The 20,187-nt window shown below is 39.4% G+C and overlaps 2 protein-coding genes across 2 annotated transcripts; one reads left to right on the forward strand and one right to left on the reverse strand.

The window, feature by feature from the left end:
- Nucleotides 1-500: 500 nt before the first annotated feature.
- asl (argininosuccinate lyase) lies at nt 501-10,697 on the forward strand. The gene is made up of 16 exons (XM_062433109.1): nt 501-622; nt 1,102-1,296; nt 2,044-2,127; nt 4,293-4,349; nt 4,486-4,583; nt 4,677-4,754; nt 4,873-4,950; nt 5,039-5,091; nt 5,254-5,316; nt 5,953-6,067; nt 7,527-7,611; nt 8,267-8,326; nt 8,410-8,493; nt 8,756-8,836; nt 10,041-10,147; nt 10,286-10,697. The coding sequence occupies exons 1-16, from the start codon at nt 608-610 to the stop codon at nt 10,428-10,430; spliced, it is 1,398 nt and encodes a 465-aa protein (XP_062289093.1). The 5' UTR covers nt 501-607; the 3' UTR covers nt 10,431-10,697.
- A 1,401-nt stretch (nt 10,698-12,098) lies between these two features.
- On the reverse strand, nt 12,099-19,525 carry ca4c (carbonic anhydrase IV c). The gene is made up of 8 exons (XM_062432540.1): nt 19,471-19,525; nt 17,495-17,542; nt 14,740-14,904; nt 14,501-14,646; nt 14,034-14,126; nt 13,871-13,937; nt 13,562-13,725; nt 12,099-12,287 (listed from the first exon to the last, which is right to left on the reverse strand). The coding sequence occupies exons 1-8, from the start codon at nt 19,523-19,525 to the stop codon at nt 12,099-12,101; spliced, it is 927 nt and encodes a 308-aa protein (XP_062288524.1).
- Between the last annotated feature and the right edge of the window lie 662 nt (nt 19,526-20,187).

Consider the following 20,187-nt stretch of genomic DNA (forward strand, 5'->3'; position numbering starts at 1 on the left):
TCAGATATAAGCATGTTTTTTTCTTCTTTTTTTCCCAAAACTTTATTTATACAAAGGTTTGTACAAATTAAAGTTTCAACAATAACAAGGAATGCTCGAGGTAACGGTACAGCAAACAACAACAGGAAAAACAATAATACATTCTAAATGCAAAAAACCTAAATAAATAAAGAAAATGATAGAAAAAATGAAAATAATTACAATAATTCACAAATCTAAGTCATTACACAAAGCTCTAGTTTTCAAAGCTTTACAGTTTGTGCAGTGTTTCAGTGTGTCCAGATATGAGGAATTTCGCTAATAAAGAAATGAGATTGACAATAAACAATTTCTTTGTAGGCATGCCCTTATCAAAAAGACCAAATAAAATACATTCAATTGTCAGTATATATAAGCATGTTTATTTGGATCCAGACAGAACGGAGTGACGGAGTGAAGTGCGTGTCATCGTCTTGTGACGTCTTTTAAAGGGACAGCAGCCCATTTACGGACAGTATGGAGACCGACTAAAGACTAGTAGCTCCGAGTACCGCCGTTGGCATTCACCGTCCCCTCATTTACAACACTTCACCGGACAGAGCCGCTGCAGACACCCGCCTCGATAAACATGGCTAACACTGAGGTAAGATTAACATTTATCTGTAATAGGTGTTGTGTCGAAGTCTGCTGCCCCGTCGAAATGTCTCCCCTGAACCCTACTGCACCTTATTATCACGAACCAGTCGTCTTCTTAGGTGCTCACCCCAACCTTAATCCAACTTTCTATCGCTACTAACTATAACAATAACCTAAATCCTTACCTTAATCACGGAGGTGTTGCTACTGAAAACACTATTTGGACCATACAGTCTATGATTTGGACATTAGGGGGAACATTATTTGAGGGGGGACAGATTTATCCTTAACACCAACATCCACGTGTTGTTGTTTTAACACCCAGCTGGACTCAGACTTAACAAAGCAAGCTGTCAAACCCTCCACTGTGCCTGTGCTAGCTAACGTTAATACTGTATTATGCATATAAAATATGCTTTAGCTAACGATAATGTGTGTATTTTCACATATTTAACATTGCCATTGTGTCTCTGCTTTTCTCTTCAGGGAGGTAAACTGTGGGGAGGTCGTTTCGTGGGAGACACAGATCCTATCATGGAGAAGTTCAATGCATCCATCGCTTATGATCAGAGGATGTGGGACGCTGACATCCGAGGAAGTAAAGCTTATGTGAAAGCTCTGGAAAAGGCAAAGCTGGTCACCACAGATGAGATGAGCCAGATATTACATGGGATGGATCAGGTGAACACTTGGTTGCACGTGAGATGACTAGACTGTGTAAATATTAACTTTTTGGTCACACATTTGCATGCAAGAAAGGGAAATACACACCCGCTGCCTTATAGGTGTGTGTGTGTGTGTGTGTGTGTGTGTGTGTGTGTGTGTGTGTGTGTGTGTGTGTGTGTGTGTGTGTGTGTGTGTGTGTGTGTGTGTGTGTGTGTGTGTGTGTGTGTGTGTATATGTGTATATATGTGTGTGTGTGTCACTGCCAGCCCCGGGTGTAGATTGCAGGTTAATAGATGAACAGCTGAAAATGTGCCATGGCGCTGAATTCCTCTGTGTATTCTGCTGAGTGTGTGGTGAACAATGCCATCATCATGTGACAGATGTCAGCTGCCAAACAGCTCCAGTAATTTGTTCACTCACACATTCAGGTCAGATTTTAGGGTGCCCTCTCTCTGCCCTGCTGCTGTTTTGCTTTGACAGTGCATGTGACGCGAGGTAAACACAACACAACACAGAAAAACAAATGATGGCGCTAATGGGACACAAAGAAGTGATTCATGCTCTCCTGAAATCCATATATCTAGTACAACTATTTGACAGGAACAGCAGAAGTCAAACTGAACCCCCCCCCCCCCTTTAATATAACATAATTGCTTCTGTACTTCTGAATCCCTGCCCACATCTTTTAGTGGTTAAATTGGTGAATTTGAAAGGTTTGATTATCACGCTCATATTAAGTGATATTGTGCTTTCTCCACCCAGATTCATGACGAGTGGTCCAAAGGTGTGTTTGTGATCAAACCCGGAGATGAAGACATTCACACTGCCAATGAGCGCAGGCTAAAGGTGAGCTCTATAGCACTATAGAGTATGTTCATCATTACTTTGCAGAAGACACTGAAATTGTAAATGACCACATTTGACAGTTTATGGTTTGTTCTATAGGCAGTGTTTTGAGACAAGGGACGTTTCCTTTTACGAGGCCTTGTATCAAATATGGAGAGTGATATTATGGAGGGTTTGTTGACATAAGTAAAGTATTACTCTGGTTTATTACAACACAGATCTGCTTCCAGCAATCTGTATGATCGACACCTGTTGAAATAAATATATAATGTAAAGTCTGGAAACAAGGCATAAAGGGCCTGATTTACTAAAGGTTTGCGTGTGTAGAAACGTGTGCAAACTTGACATCACCCGCAAAAAATGTGCAAGCTGATCTACTAACGCAGCGAACTGACGTTTGCATCTTTCAATTGTGCAAGATAGTACGCACTGTCCATTTAGTACGTTTGTCATAATGAATGTAATATTAGTAGTTTACCATAATGAATGTAATATTAGTAGTTTACCATAATGAATGTAATATGAGGCGTTTCAACCCCAGTGTGCAAAATACAGGGAGGAGAAAATGTTAATATGTTATTTAGCACACGCATTGTGATTTACCAAACCTGAAGGTATTATTTCTGACGCTAACTGCGTCTATAAATAATACCTTTTGAAGGGCAGGTATTAACCGGCTGTTACTATGGAGACGAGGAGACGGAGGCTCAATGACAGAATACGCACAGGACGGAGTTTTTCCACCTGTGTTAATATTTTTGGAGTGGAATATTTTTGATTTTACAGCATCGACTTTGTCACTAATACTCTCCCATATGTTGGTTTTTCTGGTAATATTAGTTTTTGTTTTAACTCAATATATTTGTTAACCTCTTCCACTAGAACCTGATCACATTTCATTTTGGTCTTGCAGCTTTCTGCTCGTCCAAACTCTCCATAAAGACACAAAACCCTCATTTAAATACTGCTGTCTCCACCCTGTTGCACCTGTTTTCATTTACGCAATTATTCTTAGTAGATCACCCGCAATACGCACGCAAACGGCACACGCAATCTATTGCACCGTGTTCGCAATTTAGTACTCTTTATTTGGGATCTTAGTAAATCAGGCCCAAAGTGTATTGTAGGGTGTGGCCAGTGGATTTACATGAAACCTATATCCTGCTATGCAAAACAATTAGATCTGCCAACTTGCTTGTAAATTTAACCAATGTCTTACCCAAACATACCAGATTTAACTGCATATAACCATTTATCCACAGAGCTGATTTTTTAACTTTAGAAATAATGTTAGTTTAGTTGTATACTTGAAAGAAATGGTCTTGAAATATTCTTTTTTTTCTCCAACACTATTGTTAAAAAATCCCACGAGTAGACCAAAGCTAACAATGAATTGATCCCACTAAGTTCTGTCTGTGTAAACAAAGCCTCATGTAGCTTAATCCTCTGAGCCGCAGAGCTCCGTTGTTTTTAAAAACTATTAAAAACACATCAATGAGCGACACTCTTGCAGAGGATATGTTCCTTCATTACAGCATGGGGGGACTGGTTTGTGGAATGGTTATTTCTATTGCAGCTTTTCCATTGTTAAAATTTTGGAGCCCTCAATAAAAATATGTATGTAATCTGCACATTTTTCTTTAAGATGACCACTAACTAAAGTCACATCTTGCATCTTTCTTTTTGATTTGGTCTCACATGGAAAAGTCTACATTGAATTCTGATAAAAAAAAAGCCACATACACCGTCCTGCCGCATAAAGACTCACAAGAGATGTGTATTATTCTTCTGCTGGAAGAAGTATCCAACAATTACACATTTACTCCTGTTTTAGAGACATTTGATTTTTAAAAAACTGCTGTTGCTATAAGAATCTACTGTTTTAAAAAAAGAAATAATATATTTTGGATCTATTTTAAAGATTTTTTTTAATTTACAGTAGTAATTAAGGATCTTGATAGGTGCCAGAGACAGAGTAGGTAAATCAGAAGATACAGAGACAGACTAGTGCATTGTCAGTTTTGGTCATTTCATGGGTTTTATTGACAATTTGAAGAAACTTATGGATAATATTTTTCTCCTATTCCTTTTAATTATAGCCTATAAGTATACACTATGCATGTCATGGCTGCGTTATAATCATTTGCCTTTTTTTTTTTTTTCAGGAGCTGATTGGTGCACCTGCAGGGAAGCTGCACACTGGCAGGAGCAGAAACGACCAGGTTTGTTTTGACAAGATGAAAACTGTAATGACATAATTATCATTTACAGTTGCATCCTGTACAGTGTAATACTTCATTGCTAGGAATATTTGATAGAGTATAGTGAGACTGTGGTGCATGTGTTTGGGTCGACCAGGTTGTGACTGACATGAGGCTGTGGCTGCGTGATGGTATTTCAACTCTGACGGACAATACTCTGCAGCTGATATCTACGATGGTTGAGCGTGCAGCAGCGTAAGAAAAACTCACACACGCAAACATACAGACATACTTTTAACTGTCTTTTCTTAAAGTTTGCTCGTGGTGTCACCTTTTTCTGAACCTCAGAGAAATTGACGTCCTGTTTCCTGGTTACACCCACATGCAGAGAGCTCAGCCAATCAGGTGGAGCCACTGGATTCTGAGGTGACCTTTCTGAAGCGAAACCCGCGGCACATTTCTCCCACTTTATATTAGACGATGCGTGATTTATGTCATTGTCCTGCTTCTCTTTCCCTCTCTCCCCCGTTGGCCTGTCCCTCAGTCATGCTGTTGCTTTGAGCAGAGATGTGGATCGGCTTCAGGAGATCAAGAGAAGAGTTAACGTTTTACCTCTGGGCAGGTACGCTGCAAACATACACTCACTGTCTGACACTGATTTTCACACACACACACACATTTTCATAAGACATTTTTTTTTTCATCTTCAGCGGCGCCATCGCTGGGACACCACTTGACATCGACAGGGAGCTTCTGCAGAAAGGTCAGAACAAAAAAACAAAACAAAACAAAAACCAGATTGTCACTGTAATGTCCACACTATTTGAGAGCCCCTATGTTACACTTACATTTCAACTGTGTATCATTTAGTTAAAAATATGTGTTTTTAAAAACTGAAACCATTTCTCTTCACCTTGATCTATAGAGTTGGGATTCGATGACATCAGCCTGAACAGCCTGGATGCTACGGGCCAAAGAGACTTTGTTGGTACGTACACCACACATGTCAGCTGTCATTCATACATTAATACAAACAATGAAAATACCATAGACTGTATATAAAATGGACGTAACATCTGTGATGTCACCCATTGGTTTGTGGACTTTCGCTTGGAAGCGAATAGTATCGGATCTGAGCAGCGCCATCTTGAAAATTTCCGGTGCATGCCGGGTAAAAAAAAACACGGATTCTACTTATATGGGCATCAGGAGGAGCAAGAGGCGCCCTCCTGAACCTGTGAACCAATCAACCTGTCAATCACGACGTAGCCACGCCCTAATGCATACCCTGCTTTATCGTCAAATATAAAATCAGGGAGGCCAAATGTCCCAAATGAACATCATACTGCATTGAAGAAGGCTTTAAACTAGCGATTGAGACCATAAACACATTTTGAAAACGTTTACTGAGGTTACAAATGAAGTGAGAAGTTGGTGAATTCTCCATTGACTTGTATAGAGACGGAAGTCCTTTTGACACCAAAACGGTCGCCCCCTGGTGGCCTTTAGATAGAATGCAGTTTTAAGTTACTTCCGCGTTGGCCTCGTTTCAGAGGACCTGAACTCCCCGCCTGGAAAATACACCAAAATAAGTTGCTTTTTCTCTGTGTTTGTGTTTCTTTAGTGGAGTTCTTGTTCTGGGCTTCGTTGTGTTTGACCCATCTCAGTAAGATGGCTGAAGACCTGATGCTGTACAGCACAAAGGAGTTCTCTTTCATCAACCTCTCTGATGCCTACAGGTCAGTTTACGTTTCGTTATGTGATTCTAAAGTTAAGTTTGCACATATTCTGCACAACTCTGGATTATGATCATGCCATGTGTGAACTACAGAAAGTCAATAATACATGTATTGACATAAGGTGTGTGTTTGAACAAGGAATTGGTGTTTCTGAACATAGTAACCACCAACAAAAAAGTTAACATGTTCAAACTTTAACAAAGCAATTCATTATATGAAATAAAATACAATAAGCTGTATTATATATATATATAAACCCTGTAGGGCTCTGAGATGTACTGACTCAGGTCAGATAGTGGAGCCCAGAGTTCAGACTAAACATGGTGAAGCAGCTTTTACACAACTGGAACAAACTACCAGCAGAACTGAAATCATTTTTAAATCCAGGTTAAAAACACTTCTCTTCTCCTGTGCTTATGATTGAGCTCTTTCAAAGCACTTTAAATTTTAATCTTTCATTTGCACTCTATGTCCTTTTAATGATTTTAAAGCAAATCATTATTTTATGCTGCAACTTTATATTTAATGCTCTATTATAGTATTTTATTTCTCTCTCTTTCTATGTTTCTGTACTTTGTTTTTATTATTAGTGTGTGTGTGTGTGTGTGTGTGTGTGTGTGTGTGTGTGTGTGTGTGTGTGTGTGTGTGTGTGTGTGGGGGGGGGGGGGGATGTATGTGTTTTATTATAATTGGGTTTTATTTTAATTTCTCAAATTCCATGTTTTTATGGGGTTTTTTTATTTTCCAATTTTTTCTGTTAAATGTTTGTTTTATATAAAGCACATTGAGTTGCCACTGTGTATGAAATGCGCTATATAAAAAAACTGCCTTGCCTTACCTATTGTATATGATAATCTATTTTTTTGCTGAGAAGGTTTCTATTTTTAATTTTTTTTATTGATCTAACATGAATCACTGGTGCTAATATTTTACTACTAATTTTGGCTTTTTGTCAGTTTAACAAAAAATATATTTTAGGGCTGAAACAAGCAATATCAGGATCAACTCATTCATCATTTATCTCATTAATCGATCAGTATGTTAATGTCACAAAATAGAGTAAAACGTCCATCACAGTTTCTCAAAGCTCGAGGTGGAGTCCGACCAAATGTCTAAAACCCAAAGCCAATCAGTTGACAATGATATTGAAAAGAGAAAATATTATCTGATTGGAGAAGCTGGAATTACAATATTTGGTCATTTTGGCTTAAAAATAACTTAAACAATGAATTTATTATCAGAGTGATTGTCAGTTAATTTCTTTTTGATTGACTGATTTATCAAATAATTGTCGCAGCTCTAACGTTCAACAACAGCTCCCTGGAGTCTTTGGCTTAAGGCTGCTGTCTTAGCTTCACATCACATATATGATGTATGAATGTTTCCCCACACATTCCTCCAATTTCACCACATTTTTTATTTTCCTCTTTTCCTCTCACCTGTCCTTGTATGTGTGTAGCACAGGGAGCAGTTTGATGCCCCAGAAAAAGAACGCGGACAGTCTGGAGCTGATCAGGAGTAAAGCCGGCCGAGTCTTTGGCAGAGTAAGACCTTGAACTAAAGAGTGAATTTTATTAAATCATCTGTTTATCTGTTCATTGAATGCTTCTCTGCCAGTTTCAGCCTGGATGCTGCGTCCCAAGAGCTCACTCCAACAACCCTTTTTAGTCAGATGATGTTGCAAAAAACACATAATGTGGAAAAATAAAAGTGTAATAATCTTTGATATGTGTTTCTAACCTTAAATTCTTGTATCTTACTGTAAAATAATTGCATCAAACATACAAGAACACTGCGATTAGCACATGTGGACACCACATTTCTCATAAACCCTTAACCCATACAGTTTTCTCTTTTACTTGTTAAAAGAGGATTGTCAGAAATATTTTTACTGCAGACTTTTCACTCCATGTGCCATCTGCCACAAACTGGAAAACCAGCGCCCTCATGTGCTGTAAAGCTATCACTATTTTCACTTTTATCACTTCCAAATCAAACCTGGCGGCCACAGCATGAAAAAGTCAAGATAGAAAAAATTCAGCAACCTAAAAAAATGAAATGTCCTCTCTTGGTGCCCCCTTATTACCTTAAAAAAGCAATGCAGAACATACTTAGACACATTTTAGTGCTTTTCTCTTTCCATTTGTATGACTTATCATAGGTTGTCTTGTCCCACTCAAGTTTTAATCTGTATTTCAGTGTGCAGGCTTCATGATGACGCTGAAGGGCCTTCCCAGCACCTACAATAAAGACCTGCAGGTATGAACATGTCTTTGTGTGGTTTCACTCTGGATATTTCCTCTTTAACCTTTTTTTCTGCTCTCTTTGTCATCCTTCCTCAGGAGGACAAAGAGGCCATGTTTGACTGCTATGATACTGTTCATGCAGTGCTGCAGGTGACAACTGGAGTCATGTCTACGCTCAAGGTCAGAGGTCAAGTTCACTGTTGTTTGAAAAATGAATGTATAAAAACACACTGGGAATCATGGGTACACTGTGGCTGCAGATAGAAATTTTAAACTACTTGCCTCTGTTTTATATACTTGACATCCTTTGTGTGTAAAGTCTTTTGCTTCATTTTGAGAGAACGCACAATGTAGAAACCTTGAACTGTATTCAGTACTTTTGGCAGAGTTAATGCTTAAAACATTGTGTGGTAGATTTTTTGACGTTTGTCCTGTGTTTCAGATTAGCCAGAGTGTGATGGAAGCGGCCCTCAGTCCTGACATGTTGGCTACTGATCTGGCCTACTACCTCGTGAGAAAGGGGGTGAGTAGTGTATTATGTAGATCTATTACCATCCAAATGTTGTGCTAATTGTAAGACTTTGTTTTTTAAGTCAATGCAAAGCAAGCCAGTATGGCACTTTGCATATTATTTTCATCATTTGTTGCTGCAGTCCACACACACCACGTTCTGTTTCTGTCTGCCAGCAGAAGCTGATGCTTATCCTGCAGGATCATTGTTCAAAAATTTAGTTCATACTGTTTGCCGGCACAGAGGTGCAGTGGTTAGCACTGTCACCTTGCAGCAAGAGGGTTCTGGGTTTGAACCAGGCGGGGAGTTCCAGCCCTCTGAAATGATGCCAACGTGGAAGTAACTTAAAACTGCATTCTATCAAAAGGCCACCAGGGGGCGACCGTTTTGGTGTCAAAAGGACTTCCGTCTCTATACAAGTCAATGGAGAATTCACCAACTTCTCACTTGATTTCTAACCTCAGTAAACATTTTCAAAATGTGTTTATGGTCTCAATCGCTAGTTTAAAGCCTTCTTCAATGCAGTATGATGTTCATTTGTGAAATTTTGGCCTCCCTGATTTTATTTGACGATAAAGCAGGGTATGCATTAGGGCGTGGCTACGTCATGATTGACAGGTTGATTGGTTCACAGGTTCAGGAGGGCGCCTCTTGCTCCTCCTGATGCCCTTATAAGTAGAATCCGTGTTTGTTTTTTTACCCGGCATGCACCGGAAATTTTCAAGATGGCGCTGCCCAGATCCGAAACTATTCGCTTCCAAGCAGCAGTCCACAAACCAATGGGTGACGTCAGGGATTTTACGTCCATTTTATATACAGTCTATGGTTTGAACACACCAATTGGCTGGTGCCTTTCTGTGTTGAGTTTATATGTTCTCTCCGTGTCTGCATGGGTTATCTCCGTGTACTCTGACCAAAAACATGCAGGTTAGGTTAATTGATTACTCTAAACTGCCCTTAGGTGTGAATTTCTGTATACTATACAAGTATACTGTACTATACTATACTAGTATACTAGACTGACTGGCAGCCTGTTGAGGGTGGACCCTGCTTCCCTTCAGAGGATGAGCAGCAAAGATTAAATCTGATTAAATATCTGATTAAATGAAAAAAACAAGATTAAAACAAATCTTAAATGTGGAACAGTTTTAACCTGAACATTTATATTTTTAGGGTTTTATACATGTCTGTGTTTTACAGTTATTCTGTGTTGCAGATGCCGTTCAGAGAGGCCCACGGTATGTCTGGTAAAGCTGTGTTCGCAGCTGAATCGAAAAATATCGCCCTGAATCAACTCACTGCGGAGGACCTGAGCGCTATCAGGTGACACACACACACACACACACACACACACACACACACACACACACACACACACACAGATTAAGCATGGAAATTGTGCTCTTCAAATGATTATATTTTCCCTTTCTCTTCTTCCCTGTATCTTTTCTGTTGTTGTAGCCCTCTGTTTGGAAGTGACATCTCCTCAGTATGGGACTACAGGAGCAGCGTGGAGCAGTACAGCGCCCCTGGAGGCACAGCCAAGAGTAGTGTTGCTGCACAGGTGGAACACCTGAGGAACTGGCTGAAGAAACAGGCACAGTGACCTCAAAACGACTTCACCTTAACATTTAGAATCAGGTTTACTGAAACACGTTAAATAGGTCAAACTCTAACTTTTATAACTTAAACCATGTTGCCTTTCTACTATTCCTTTCCTTTTAAGTACATTTAACATGTCAGTTGGATATGAAACATATTTTCAATTGATCATGGATGGATAGTACACGTTACAAATGACCTGACCAGTGTAAAATAGCTGACAAAAGTGAATAAATGTTACTCAAACAATGTTTTCACAACCTGATTTCCACCACAGTTTTGTGTCTTGTGTAGACCCACTCAGACTTAAAGTGCATTTCCAATGCTACGCCTTCCCAGGTGTAGGAAGGCTCGGGGCTTCACACACACTGCTCAAAGGTTGATGCCCAGAAATGTCCATAGCACAGCAAAAAATAAGTCTGAGTTTTTTAAAGGAAAATCTTGCACAGTAAACCTTTAAGATGCTGCTGTTGAAATGCATGGAAAGGCTTGTATTTTTGTTGACAGAAATAGAGACAGACACGTTTGTTCATTGAATTCATGAAAGCGGTTTAACATCACGCGTCTGCCCAATGACACAGCTGTAACAGTAAAATATGTCTGGTGTTCTAGTCGTTTAATAAACTCACTGTCTATTTACATTTAATTTGGAAAAACTCCACACAATTTATTGAAATGCAAGGTGAGTCACAGCAAATTTCTTCATAACTCTTAGACATTATACTAAAGTGCCATGTTTTTTAGGGTGGCGAAGAGGAAACTTTCAGTGAAAATGGTTAAGAACAGAAACAGAGACAGTCAGTGATCAGTTTTAGATTCTATTGACATGAAATCAGCAATCACTATTGGCCCAAATGGAACATCCCTAATGTGAAATTATTAAAATATCATTGACAATCCTTTATAACATAATATAAATGCAGAAAAAGAGCAGAATAGCACTTGATGTATAATGTCCTTCAGCTTGTAATTGCAAGAAAGACAAAACTGACTGTAAGCTCCTAATTCTACATTTCCCTCATTACGCTATTGTTTTACACATTTAACTAGATTTCACTTGAGGCTATAATTTGAGAATATAAAAGAATGACCACTAATGGCAACAAAAATAAAGAAAGTTAGGATAAAAGACTGAGCCAGCTGAAGTAAAGATTCTAATATGCTGCTGAAGACTGAGAGCTATCCAGAGGTGAGCTCAATAGACAATTTACTAACTCAAAAATGAGATTACAGACTCACTGTCACTTATTTGATCATTTGAAGAGGCGATCCACACCTGCACACACAAGCAGTAACAATACCTACTTCATCTCTGGTCATTCGTCAGGCAAAATTACAATTCTTAAATAAATGTACAGTAGTACACAGAATGTACACAGAAATGCTGCTCACCTGAAAGCTCTTTGGAGTCTCAATGGGGAAAAACTACACTGAACAAAGTTGTGGAAAAGTAACAACAGCCAAAAAAGTACTTTGCACAATATCTTCTCTCACTGTCACAGCAGTCATGATTAATGTAGCGGGCCGTAGTTTATGTGCAAATACAGTGGACATTTTGTTAAATGAATAACGATAAACATGACGGAGACTTTTGTAGTTTTACTGTAACACAGGTAAAAGTTGCCTTAATACATACAGTAGCTTTTGTCATGTAAATCAGGTCACTGCTGAGTCAGTGTATAAGACCCGTTGTCCCAAGCACAACTGAAAAAACAACAAACCACAGTTGGATCGCACTCGTCAGAGCTGAGCTTGCCTCGGACCGGTACACAATTCTGCCATCCAGAGGCTGAGTAGGTCTGAAGATGTCGGTCATCGGCTGCCCCGTCCAAAATCGACACTTCTGAGCGATTGCATCCAGCTAGAGTAGAGAGAAATAGAAAGTGTAAATTATTTATGAGCTGAAGGGAGGTTTATACAGGGAGGAACGTGACAAGATGTCAGAAGTTAGGAGTACAGATTTGACTTGTTTTCATCAGAAGTTGCGTAAGTTCATATTTTTACTATAGCTCTTATACGTCTTATTTATAATTACCAAAATTGTAATAATAAAAGTTTTAATTTATGTCTCAAATCAATACAGACAGGATGCCTTTTAAAGATGCAATAAATGACATTCAGCAAACAACTATTTTCTATGTAAAGAGATAGTAGAGTAATGGCAGCCATCGCCGAGAATTAAGCCACACTACGTCTGTGTGTGTTGTTATCAGAGTTGCTCTCTTCTGTTTTGGTGGCTGCACCGGCCGAACGTTACTGCATCCAAGTCCATCCATGTCCTCTACGTCCATTTCCAAGATGGCACAAACTGAAATAATAGCTTAACAGTGCACTAAAATATGTCTCTGAAAACATTTGAGGCAGAAAAAGGCAATGCAGTAACAGAATCTTGATACAAGTTTGATCAGCATTGCCCAGTGTGACAGTTTTATTTGACTTTCATGAGCTGTCAGCTTTCTTTTTTTTTCAACTTTACTGAGTAAACGGCACACACATTTATTTTGGTCTGAGATGTTGGTGCTATAGAGCGACTTCTAGTGGCTGAAAGTCGTGTATTGCACAGGCGGGGAGTTCCAATCCTCTGCAATGAGGCCAACATGGAAGTAACTTAAAACTGCATTCTATCAAAAGGCCACCAGGGGGCGACCGTTTTGGTGTCAAAAGGACTTCCGTCTCTATACAAGTCAATGGAGAATTCACCAACTTCTCACTTGATTTCTAACCTCAGTAAACGTTTTCAAAATGTGTTTATGGTCTCAATCGCTAGTTTAAAGCCTTCTTCAATGCAGTATGATGTTCATTTGTGAAATTTTGGCCTCCCTGATTTTATATTTGATGATAAAGCAGGGTATGCATTAGGGCGTGGCTACGTCGTGATTGAAAGGTTGATTGGTTCACAGGTTCAGGGGGGCGCCTCTTTCTCCTCCTGATGCCCATATAAGTAGAATCTGTGGGGGGTTTTTACCCGGCATGCACCGGAAATTTTCAAGATGGCGCTGCTCAGATCCGAAACTATTCGCTTCCAAGCAGCAGTCCACAAACCAATGGGTGACGTCACGGATGTTACGTCCATTTTATATACAGTCTATGGTATTGCAACTTTAATCTATTGAACAGAAATAGTTGCTTGCACACCTGTTGACTGCTGATGGAGATAGTCTTGTGAAACACCGTCCAGGCAACTGCCTGTTCACATCCTGGTGTCGTCATGGAGCCCACATAGCGGTAGTAACTGTGGAGGTCCTTGGCGGCTGGGATGATGTCACTGAGTCGAAAGTTTGAAATCACTGTGGCGCTGCCTTAACACATAAGAAGGGTGAAAGAGAGTGAAGAAGCAAAGTTAGGAAATTCAAAGTCACAAGCTGAGGGCCTTATAATGGTTTTTTAAAAGGTTCATGACTTTGGATTTTTACATTTTTCACATTTAAGAAACCAAACTCGTACCATTGTTCTGTACTTGGCCCAAAGCAGCTATTACTGTGTCCAAGTGAGGATGATCGTCTGTCGTTTCCTGTGAGGAAAAAAAACCATCAGCTGTCTTTTCTAAATTATAATTTGTTTATATTTTACTAAGAGTTGTGAAGATGAATCTAGCACCATGCAGTACCTCAAACAGGAAGGCGAGCAGAGCTATACCCGCCATATCATGTTCTGCCTCGGCCAGAGAGCCGTACGGTTCCTTGATGTGGACTATATGCAGCTGGATGGACAGAATAGAGTTACAGTAAAATGAAGTACATTATATACAGTATACTGAGTGTGTTCAAACATTTACTGTCCTCTGATCCCTTTATGTTAAATAATTAATAATGGACAGTTGCAGTTTTCCACTGTGATTTGCTGACTCATGTTTGGAGCTGTTTTGAAATATACGTTAAATGTTAAAAAACATTTTAAAAACTGTATTGACACTTAACTATATTTAGATAAATACTCCTGTATAGTTCACTTGTGTTTGCAGTTTTGTAAAAGTAAAAGTTTGGAGAAGCTGAAGCAAAAAAATATGTTTTCCAATACAACATTATTGTTTCCATAGCAACAAATGATGTGTCCACTGTGTCCTCAGTGACGTACCTCCATTGGGAATCTCTCTCCATCGATGGTGTGCTCTGATCCTGGTCTCCCGTTCCCTCCCCAGTGAAAGTGAAACTGGGCGGCTCTGTAGTGACCCGGCAGAGCTCCTCCGGTTAGTCGGACTGACTGCGGCAGAGCAAAGTGAGCTGCGGGGAAGAGTCACAGGATATTAATCAGCCAGAGGTGTTCCAACATCTGGCACAAAAGTCAAGCAGAGGAGAAGAGAACAGTGTAATTACCAGAGTGTCCTTTGTTTTCCACTGTAATGTTGATTCTGTTGGTGTGACCAATGAAGTCGAAGGGTGGCAGGGCGGTGTTGACGTGCACTTTGCTGGTGACGATGTTAATTGGGGATTGGCGTAATCCTCCACAGCTGGGAAACTGAGCTGCCCAGCGGCTCGGGTCTAAACAACAGAAACGGGAGCAACAGCATCACACTTAAAGCTCTGCTGACTGTATCGTGTCTGAATGTTCTTCTCACAAAGTAATATTTCTAAGTAACATTCAGTACTAATGTTAAAAGATTACTAGTACTGCTGATCCCACTGAGAATGAACACCACTCTTCTGCTTCCAGCTCATCTGATTGTTTTGGTTTAGAGTGTTTACTTCCCAATGAGAGATCAGCACAAGTTTTATTTTTTGTGCCTTGTTTTAGTAGCATTTAAAGGCTGTGCAGTATTAGCATTTCCATTTGCTTTTAATTTTTATTATGAACAAAAATACTCTCTATACTTTTCTGTGCTTAGATGAGTGTAGTGAGTAAATGAGAGAGGAGGACTGGAGAGAGTGTAAGAATGATGCTTATTCAAGCTTATGTGTCACATGAAGTGAGAAACTTGTGCTCTCAGTGGAATGAACTGTTGATTGGATGTTGTTTAATCAGGCGGGGAGTTCTGGTCCTCTGAAATGATGCCAACGCGGAAGTAACTTAAAACTGCATTCTACCAAAAGGCCACCAGGGGGCGACCGTTTTGGTGTCAAAAGGACTTCCGTCTCAATACAAGTCAATGGAGAATTCACCAACTCCTCACTTGATTTCTAACCTCAGTAAACGTTTTCAAAATGTGTTTATGGTCTCAGTCGCTAGTTTAAAGCCTTCTTCAATGCAGTATGATGTTCATTTGTGAAATTTTGGCCTCCCTGATTTTATATTTGACGATAAAGCAGGGTATGCATTAGGGCGTGGCTACGTTGTGATTGACAGGTTGATTGGTTCACAGGTTCAGGAGGGCGCCTCTTGCTCCTCCTGATGCCCATATAAGTAGAATCCCTGTTTTTATTTTTCCCGGCATGCACCTGAAATTTTCAAGATGGCGCTGCCCAGATCCGATACTATTGGCTTCCGAGCAGCAGTCCACAAATCAATGGGTGACGTCACGGATGTTACGTCCATTTCTTATATACAGTCTATGTGTTTAATGCATCAGTGGCAGCTACTCCGGACTTAAATGTTTGCTGACTCATTAGTCATGATAACTTGATGAGGTAATATATGAAGGCTTGTTGCCGAGTTCATTTTACACCTCTTGTGGTCAGATATCAAACGTTTTACTCCCCATTGCCTCAATTATGAGATGCCTGCACTACACAGACAGGTAACACTATATGTATCAATAGATCCGACTCTTCTCCTTTCTGTTCTTTTTCCTTTTACAAAAAGCACCCTGTCTAAAAGCTTTCCAAAATTGGGATCTGACAATGTCATCAGGGTTATCTCGGTTTAAGGCTTATCATTTTTAACAAAAAGTATGCTTACATATTGGAGCTGGAGGGTTTGAGAGAAGTGGGCATTTATGAGGTGACAGGATTAAAAACAAGACTAGATCAACTGGACCATGTATCAAAGGGTCCAGGAAGAGCTCTGACTGAAATAGAGGAAGTCCCACCCCTTATACTGTTCACCATGTGACCTTATTTCAGAAAAGTATGTACAGTAATGAACACAGAGAGAAAGATAATCTTTCCATTTATTAGGTGAGCCAGTCAGTGCTCTGGTTCTCTCACTGATATGACTTTAAAAATAATGGAAGGGAGCTATTGTTAATGTTATTATTTACAGCTGTGCTATTCCTGGTTTAACAAGTCAAAATGTCTGCTCTAAAAATTTCAAAACCACAATGATCAGTCAATTCATTGATTGATTGATTAGCAGAAAATTAATCGGAAGCGAGTTTCTGTTTCAATCTTTTTTCTTTAAAAAAAAAAGACAAATATTTGATGGTTCCAGCTTCTCAGATTTTATATATATAACAATCAATGGAATATCTTCTATATCTATTGAACATTTTAGTCAGTTTTCTTTGCAATTTGAAGACATCACCTTGGCCTGTATTTCTAGACTGTTATCAACATTTTGTTCCACATTGTTTAATTTAATCTGTGTATCAAACAGTCAGTTATATACATAACCAGCAGTTACAGGACAATGTTGTCATTAAATTGAAGTCTGGTGAATTTAAGTCTAACCTTCGCTCTTTTTTAGCTCAGTTTTGGGTCTCTACCAACTCTTGATGGAAATATCTGGCTCTTAAGCTGTGAAATGCTCCACTCTGTTCACCAACTAGCTGCTAAATGTGTGTATTTACTGTTTGGTGCTGAGCTGGTAGTGTACAGTGAGTTTTTAGACCCTTTTTCTCTTAAAACTTGCCTGTTGCAGTCCAGAAACAATGGGTTGAAACTCGCCATAAAACTCTATCAGCTGTAAATCACTTCAAGCAATGTCTCTCATGTTATACATTACTCATTTCATGCATTGTTATTATAAAAATGTTGATTACATCCACTTTAAACCTGCAAAACACTTTGGGCACTTGGCAGCAGTGTCCAATATTCACTCTCTTTTAGCAGTTTTAGCCTCCTGCAGTTTGCAGTTTTACAATGACCAAGATGATAAAGATCAGAGATCACAAGCTTGTGATGGATAATGTGTGTGGTATTTAAATTTTGAGCTTTTCCTCTTAAAATACTTGTGAGTCGTTCCACCTTGTCTTACCTCTGCATGTGTCATCACAGGAGTACTGGCTCTGGTAACACCACTGAGCTGAAGAGAAAGTAGAGCACTCAGGTCAGATCCAGAAACACACACACACACACACACACACACACACACACACACACACACACACACACACACACACAGTATATTCCTGTGCAGGTACAGTTCTCTTTTGTGCCGAACAAGCTGCCCTCCTCCAGTTAATAAATGAGTATTAATTCTCACATTCACGCTCTATTAGCCTCAGTGGGGTTTTTTCTCAGTCAGCAATCTTACTGGCTGATCTGCTAATGCCTTCGTGCTCTGCAGCTGACCTTTGAGAAGTCAAAAAGGGCAAAACGCTTTCTCTCTCTCTCTCTCTCACACACACACACACACACACACACACACACACACACACACACACACACACACACACGCACGCACACACACACACAAGCCAAGATAATGATTAATTCTCACATTACTAATCATGTCCTTCAGTCGCCTTTATGCGTTCATTAGTTAAATATAAATTCTCTAATAAGCACTTGTAAAAGAAAAGCATGACAAAATCATCACCAGTGACAAGTTAATGATGTATTAAGAGTCTCAGTGATAGAGGGACGATCTGATATAACACTGATGCACTCTTGGTTAAAACAGTCAGAACGCTGGATAAAAATAATATATAATAATATATATTCTACTCAGTACACAACATTAGGAGCTGGGGTGTGCTTTTACATTTAAATGTTAATTTATATTTGATAATAGAGGCATTGTTATGTTTGCATTTGATTAAGTTCTGTCATGATGTGTCTGTGGTTAAATTAATGATACTATTGAAAACTAATATTGCTATTATTGACTAACATGGCGTATTAAAATAAATGCAGAAACTTCACTTCTTCAGTAAAGTAAGTAAAAGTCATTATCTTTTATGGCTTTCCATCATTATATCTAAACAAATAATTTAGATAAAGTGCAAATAAAGTGTGATTACATTGATTGCATTCAGTGTGAAGTGGACGGTTGGCTCAGAAAACCTTTATCCAGCTCCTTAACCGCCTCCACACCGCTGCATTAAACGTGTCCGTCCAACAGGTGCTGGTGAAGTCATTTACTGTTGTGCGGCGGTTGTGTATTGTATTGCTGATGTGAATGACGTTCCAGTGTCTGACTCTGCGGTGGGAATGAAAGGCACTATAGAGAACCATTTAGCCAATATAGGAACACAGATTAACCCCGCTGCCTCCCACAATGCCATTCTTTGAAAGGGGATAATAGTTCTCACCAACTGAGAACAATGCACAGGTGGAGGCTGGCTTTTCTCCACCTGGCTCATACACCTGTGCCAAACTGAGCAGTACGAAAAAGTCAAACTTAAGATGTTCGGGTCGTAGCCTACTAGTTTTATTTTCTTAAACTTGAATTTTATTTCCCAATGAATGAAACTTAAATCCTTATCTTAAATCTGAGGATTCAAACCTTTTTTTTTTTTTTTTTGCTTGTGACCTCTTAAAAAAAAGCAATGTCTGCTTGAAAAACCTCATCACCTGTCACGCATGCCTCCAAGTTTCATCCCATTCAACCAGAAAGTTATTTTCTTCGTTGTTTAATTTGAATTATGCTAAAGGCAATTTACTAATTAAAAAGAAAAAAGTGAAAGATTACAGGAAAGTCAGAAAAACAATTGTGTTGCAAAACATTTTTTTTCTGCTTTCCTCCCCTTTTAGGTAAAAATCAAAATTGCAACCCCTCAGATTTATCTTGTGACCCCCAGATTGGAAAGCACTGCCTAACATTAAGCTCTCTAGTTAGAGAGTCAAATTAAAAACTCCTAATTAAGAGGATACGTGAGGGAAGGTGTAAACTAGGCCCAGAAAACTGAACCCAAGCACAGCTCTTGTATGCAGCAGTTTAATTGTTTAATAGTAACTCTGTGTATGTGTGTGTGTGCGTGGGTGTGCATGTGCGTGTGTGCGTCCTACCTGTGCACTGAGAGAGGAGAGAGAGAAAAATCAGGAGGTAGAGAGAAAAATCCATGATGAGTACCAGCACACGACTCCTGATAGATGACCTTCAGCTGCCTTCACATACTGACTCTGAGCTGCATTTGAAGGTGGGAGGAGACGGTCATGGGATTATGACAAAAGGTGTGTGTGTGTGTGTGTGTGTGTGTGTGTGTGTAAGAAAGGGGCGAAAACTCTGAGCAAATGCCTCAACCTTGTCAGCAGGTGTGTGAAAAAGAGAAGACAGACACCTGCTGGCAAAATCAGATACTGTGGGGTCATTTCCAGTTTCCCGTGGGTCATATTTAAATCGATGCTCCTTCTGCTTCCTCCGTCAGACTAAACGTGGGTGTCACAATCCCATAAAAGCTTATTAAAACCTGGGTTTGAGTTTTAATATAAGATGGAAATGTGACAAAATGAAGTATACATGAAAATGCCAGCAGACATAATAAACTGCTAGATAGGCTTTTTTATACGGAGGACATTTTGATATGTCGCTGTAAGAGAAGCACATATGTAAATAATAACATTAATGGTTCAATGTAGCTGCTGAACAACATGCTTTCTCTGCAGAAATGCAAGATAATTGTATTTTTGTTTTGTATTCTTGCATTTGAACATTTGTGTAATTGTTACTGATTTTTTGGGTACGTCATTTTTTCGGGCTTGTGCCTGGTAAGATGTTAGTAGTCT

The sequence above is a fragment of the Scomber scombrus genome, chromosome 14 (assembly GCF_963691925.1).
Source record: "Scomber scombrus chromosome 14, fScoSco1.1, whole genome shotgun sequence".
Classification (NCBI taxonomy): Eukaryota; Metazoa; Chordata; class Actinopteri; order Scombriformes; family Scombridae; genus Scomber; species Scomber scombrus.

Excerpts from the sequence above, each read along its gene's own strand:
- asl (XM_062433109.1), top strand. Across the intron at positions 5,092-5,253 it reads CAGGGAGCTTCTGCAGAAAG|AGTTGGGATTCGATGACATC; the intron begins GTCAGAACAAAA and ends CTTGATCTATAG. Across the intron at positions 5,317-5,952 it reads GGGCCAAAGAGACTTTGTTG|TGGAGTTCTTGTTCTGGGCT; the intron begins GTACGTACACCA and ends GTGTTTCTTTAG.
- ca4c (XM_062432540.1), bottom strand. The coding sequence starts at position 19,525 with ATGGATTTTTCTCTCTACCTCCTGATTTTTCTCTCTCTCCTCTCTCAG. Across the intron at positions 14,647-14,739 it reads GGAAAACAAAGGACACTCTG|CTCACTTTGCTCTGCCGCAG; the intron begins GTAATTACACTG and ends TCTTCCCCGCAG. Across the intron at positions 13,938-14,033 it reads TGCTCGCCTTCCTGTTTGAG|GAAACGACAGACGATCATCC; the intron begins GTACTGCATGGT and ends TTTTCCTCACAG.